The sequence below is a fragment of the Mytilus trossulus genome, chromosome 8 (genome assembly GCF_036588685.1).
Source record: "Mytilus trossulus isolate FHL-02 chromosome 8, PNRI_Mtr1.1.1.hap1, whole genome shotgun sequence".
In the NCBI taxonomy this organism is placed as follows: domain Eukaryota; kingdom Metazoa; phylum Mollusca; class Bivalvia; order Mytilida; family Mytilidae; genus Mytilus; species Mytilus trossulus.
Window position 1 is genome coordinate 8,641,902 of NC_086380.1, and position 6,000 is coordinate 8,647,901.

Consider the following 6,000-nt stretch of genomic DNA (forward strand, 5'->3'; position numbering starts at 1 on the left):
TTTAGTTGAAATGGCAAAATATATATATATTTTTTGAGTGGGAACTCACTTTTTTCCCATGCCAGGAAATACAGCAACTGACGTTAAAGTCATTTGCTTTATGATTTATTGCCAGGTATGCGATGCGGATTAAACTATGCGATAATGGGTAATCGATACAGTGTTAGCTATGCGATACAGGGTACAAATGTACGCGACACAGGGTACAAATGTATGCGACACAGGGTACAAATGTATGCGACACAGGGTAGATGTAGTTGATACAGACTAGATACAGAACCCTTATTAGATATACAAAATTGCTGTATTTTGTAATTAAAAATATAGTAAATGTAGATTATAAAATGGTATTTTCATATCATACCACTTAAAAGCCATAGGTCATGATATCAGCCGAGAGCCGACCATGGGCTGATAAGGGGTCTGATATAAATGATGTTATGTTCTTTTATCATATGTTTCAGCAGAAGACATGCACTGAAAAAATGTATTTGTTTTGTTTTTTATAATAATAATTTCTTGATTCCTATTAATTGTTATCCAACCTTGATATATTTTACACAAAAAAAAACTGTATTATTGAGATGTATTTTCTGGCATTTGCCGAATGACGTCAAAATGTCATTCTTCAATAACCGGAAGCAGTTAATATAAAATGGAATATATGTACATATTCGTTTTATCATGGGGTACCATTATACAATTATTTTATATAAGTATATTTTAAATGAATTTATATAACAGTTTCAAATTACATATCACACAATAAATCTGTAAATATACGTGGTATAATGAAAAACATGAGCTATCAAAGAGAGATTGATACGTCAAAACTAACGGTAATAATACATGTATCCATGCTCAGGTCTTTTAATATATAACCGGTGGTTTTTATTGAAATATTGTTCCCATATTTGCATTTTTCCATTTTGAATTTTCCTCGGAGTTTAGTATTTTTGTGATATTACTTTTTGCTATACCAAAACTTAATTCTTAAGTAAAGTCAATTTTACAGGATTGTGGAAACATGTTTAAAAGTAATGATCTTTTCTGATGTCTTGATTTTATAATCTTATCAGGAGATAGCCTGACATACCATAATGGACAAGCGTTTACTACCAAAGACAGGGACAATGATCCATGGACAAACAAACCAAACAACAATAATTGTGGTATATACACCCAGGGTGCATGGTGGTATAAAACCTGTGCAATTTCTAACCTGAATGGGATATACACGGATGGAGGACAGATTAATTCTAAAGGAATAACTTGGTACCATTGGAAGAATAAAAACTATTCATTCAAGTCTTCTTCAATGATGATTAGGAGATTATAATTGAAAAACATGTCAAATTATATTACTGTAAAGATAAGAAAAGATTTGTCTAAAACATATCATATTGCATTGTATGATCTTTTTGTTATTGAGCAGGAAATAATTGCACATGCTTTGCATTTAATGTATGCTTCTGCTCATTTTGAAGATCTAAATGTTTATATGAAACTTTCTGCGTAAAAAACTAATAGTCTCGTTAATGTTATAAACATAATAATGTCTTTAGATATTAGCACCATATTCACAGATAACAGTCTGTGTTACAAATTGTATCCGACAAATACTTCAGCATGGTGTGTGTAAATACATTTCTTGGTGAAAGTTGCTGCCCATATATTTTTCGACCAAAAAAATATGTAAATTCCGCTTCAGATAGAATATGTGATGTTTGGCATTTATGACGTCAAAATGACAGTCCAAGTGTTCTTTTGAGATTGATGAGTCCACACCTGTTCGGATATCAATACAATTGATATAATTTTTAAGGCATAAGTTTAGTTTGTTGCAATACTATACACCAAAAAGGCTATTATTGAACCTCCTTTTCGTTCTAGAATACGTAAGGCAAATTTTCTCGTCAAAAAGGGTTTTCGTGTCACAGCTGATGACCAAAATAAGAGATATCAATACCGTGGGTATATTTGATAGTTGAAAATTGCGCTCACGAGAAGTTAAATTAGTTAATTAGTATTATAAAGGGTGTTATTTACATATTTCTTCGCTGGTACAGAACCCTGTATATGTATATTACTACCCTAAGACCAGAGTATCCTCTGGTATATATCTAATACTTTAATTTTGTAAGTAAACATTATTTATCGTTAATATATAATTTCTCTTTTATCTCAGTGTCCTAGTAATATCTAAAATGATGAATTGATATTTTCAGAAAAGCATGTTCAAATTCATATCAACGGATGACTTTCAAACATTTAGCATAGTTGTGGTTGTATTTGAACTGACGTGGTCGTCGATGTTGAATATGAAAATTATTTCTCCGCCACTGTATTTCAGTTCTAAATTTAGCTTATAAAATTTGAAAGTAATTGAAAAGAGTATGTATTTCACAAATGTTAAGGAATCATTTCTTCTAACAGACAAAGCATGTTCAAATGAGTATACACATAGCATTCAACTGGTGAAGTACAAGGAGAAAAAGTTTAGTGCTGCTTAAATGAAGAACGTGTATAAAATGGCCTCAATTTCGTATAAATAAAGTACGTACGTAATTATTTATTGCATAATAAGCTGTTGACATGTGAATAGCCTTGGCTTATTTTTGCTTTACAATCACACTAATTATAGAAAGTGGTGCTTACAAAAAAACTGCATCTTTCCCCGTACCTAATTTAACAGGGGCAGGTTTGTGATCTTTAACAATGTAATTTGGTTGCTTTTTACTCTGGTCAAGTATAAATTAGTCATTCAAATAGTCTCTAGAACTATTTGCTTTCAATTCTTTCGTTGTTTTGTAAAGGTATTTAAAGATTTTTGCTGTGAGTTTTCTATATATTTCTATCTATTTCAGCCAAAATTGTTTAATCGGCTGCTGTTCGACATTTTAAAAATTCTCTAAAATACGCGATAAATTTGTCTCGCAATTTTACATTCTCGGTTAAGGGAGTTCAGTTCTCATTTAAAAACAAAAATAAAGTTTAAACACTATTCTATATTGATAGGAGATGAATAAAGGAATCAAAAGAGCAAAAGAAATTCATATATCAATGGAGTTGTTTTCGACATGCTAGCCATTGAAATTATTAGCAGGAATGTATTCTCTGTGGACTATTCTTAGCTTTATCATTGACAAGTTTTAAGTTCTCAGAAACAATACAAAAAATACTTAAAAATTTATAAAACTTTCACAGATGGCTTATCATTATATAAAATGGACAAAAATCCCAAAACATGACAATCGAACTTCCTTAATTTATGGTTTATTTATATACAATCTATGACGTTGTTTCTCATTTTTAATAGTACGACTGCCAGTTTTGACAATTTTTATCAAAAATTCACAGAATTTAATTTCACGTATGTTTGGTTCTGTCAAATTATGCAAATGATCTTTTGTTTTTACCGTTGTTTATATTTTGATGAAATTCTGCCAATGTCTCACTTTATGTATGATTGCCATATTTTCTTGTAAATGTTAAAGTATTTCATATTCATCTATATAGGGTGCATACAGTCTTATAATTTGGAAATTAGTATGGCGTTCATAATCATTGAACTAGTATATATTTGTTTAGGGGCCAGCTGAAGGACGCCTCCGGTTGCGGGAATTTCTTGTTACATTGAAAACCTGTTGGTGACCTTCTGTTGTTTTTTTTTTTATGATCGGATTGTTGTCTCTTTGATACATTCCCATTTCCATTTTCAATTCAATTATATATAATTATAGGTTTCATCAGAAAATAATTAAAAACAACTTTAATTTGTATAGTACAAAATCACAAATACCTTTATTTTTTCTTTCGTCTATTTAAAAAATTCCAAAAAGGCATTGTATTTCCTATAGATTCTGATCAAGTGTTTAAAGGATCCACAGAGTCAAGTTTAAAAAAAAAACACGTTTGCTATTTCTGAAATATCTACATTCGATGTCAAGTCACGATTCGTTTCCAATCTTACAAAATATGAGATGTATATTGAGTTTGAATATAAACAGTTCAAAATACTGCATCAATATCAAAAAGTAAAATTACAAAAAAATACCGAACGCCGAGAAAAAATTCAAAACGAAAAGTCCATTTTCAAATGATAAAATCAAAAGCTAAATAGATATGATTAGATGTAGTATGAGTGCCAATGAGACTCAATCCAAGTTTCAATGGTTGTAAAAGTGAAACATAATAGGTCAAAGTACAGTGTCCAACACGGAGCCTTTCCACACATTGAACAATACATGGGAAAACAAACTGTTGAATCTTTATAAAAAAACGAGAAAAACTTATGAAGCACATTTACGAACGACAACTACTGAACATTAGATTGCTGACCTAGAACAGATGTGAACAAATGCAGCGGGTTTAAATTGTAACCAACCTTGTCAGTTTTCTGAAAATTGTAATATCACAATATAGAAAGATACACTATAACATATCAATTAAGATGGTTTTAATCATCAAACAACAGATCAACCAGAATGAATACACACTGAACAATTGAGTTTGATCTATGACACATTAATGTAAATACAAACTCAATAAAAGAAAAAGCAGTTAGATGTTAAATAATATCAGTCAAACAACGATAACATGAACAAATACCGCAAAATAGTATATTGTATACAGGTAAATATTTGTTTTGTAAGAAAGACATTATAAATGGAGAAAGGAAATATTTCTTACATAATAAATCATTTTGTTGTTCATAGTACGAGAACAGAAATGTAAATTCATAGTCAAAACAAACACTTATCAAAGCTGGAACACTTTCAAAATTGAATGAATAGGTATTACTTTTGATAAGTTACCACTGAATAACACAAAAAAATAAACAAATATAATCGACAGGTTAAAAAAAAAAAAAAAAACACGATTTAGGAGTACTCGCAGCAATTAATAATGAAAAATCATTCATCAGAGACTAAAATCAAATGAAACACTTCGAAGGGATTTAGTATTTTTGATTTATTGACAGACAAAGAAGACATGACATGTGCAATAACATGTGGCTGTGTATTTATACATTATGTTTGAAAATTGTACACATTCAGTGGTTGCTGATAAGAATATAGATAGTTGAGCCAATGTTAACTATATCCAAGGATCTAATTACAACATTGGTAAGATAAACTTAATAACAAGTGAGTTTACACGGATCACCAAGTACAGCCAAATATTCTAATGAAATCTTTGTATCTATGTGAGAATTTAGTTAGATTTTCAAGTAATGTATGGTCACGAAATCCCTGACATAATAATTTATCAGTGTTGCATTGATTATACGATCTTTAATGACATCCCTACACACACGGGCATAACAAACGAGTATGGATATATAAACACACCATAATGGATCAAATGGAGTATAGCTGTGTAAAAAAAGAAAATTATCAAAGGCAATGAAGAGTCAACTCTTGTGTCGTAAATTTTAGTATGGAGTTTTCATTTAGAAATTTAAATGTTTAAATCTAGAAAACTACTTCTTTTTATGTTAGATTTAGTTAAAGAAACTTCTTTTGGGTAATGTTGGTAGTATATTAAGAGAACTTTGGATTGTTTAACGAAAAAATATCATCAAGATAATGGTAGGTATTGTTGAATGTGTCAACCAAATGTAACAATGACGCGTTTTTACTGTGTTTGGTCATACACAAAGGCAACAGTAGTATACAGCTTTTCAAAAGTCATAAATCGATTTAAAGAATAAAAATTCGGGTAGCAAGCTAAACATTAGGGAAATGCATCAAATAAAAGAGGAAAACAACGAAACAACAGAATACTAAAGTACTAGAAAAAAATCAAACGACAATGCAACATGCATAGAACAAAACTATTAAATAACAATTTTGATATTCATGACTTGGTTCAGGACAGTTAAAAAAAATAAACTAATTTTTATAGCTATGCATGAATACATCTGTTACTAATTGGGCGCAGTAAGTGCTTGTAGGAATACCTGCTACTTGTCGGTACATTTTATAGACGAAAATA

The 6,000-nt window shown here is 30.1% G+C and overlaps 1 protein-coding gene across 1 annotated transcript in view; it reads left to right on the top strand.

Moving 5' to 3' along the window:
- LOC134728240 (ryncolin-1-like) overlaps positions 1-3,654 on the top strand; it is a 49,372-nt gene extending 45,718 nt beyond the window's left edge. Inside the window, exon 5 of the mRNA XM_063592779.1 lies at positions 1,080-3,654. Coding sequence (XP_063448849.1) covers positions 1,080-1,339 — 260 coding nt within the window. The 3' untranslated portion in view covers positions 1,340-3,654. The remainder of the gene's footprint in view (positions 1-1,079) is intronic.
- Positions 3,655-6,000: the final 2,346 nt, after the last annotated feature.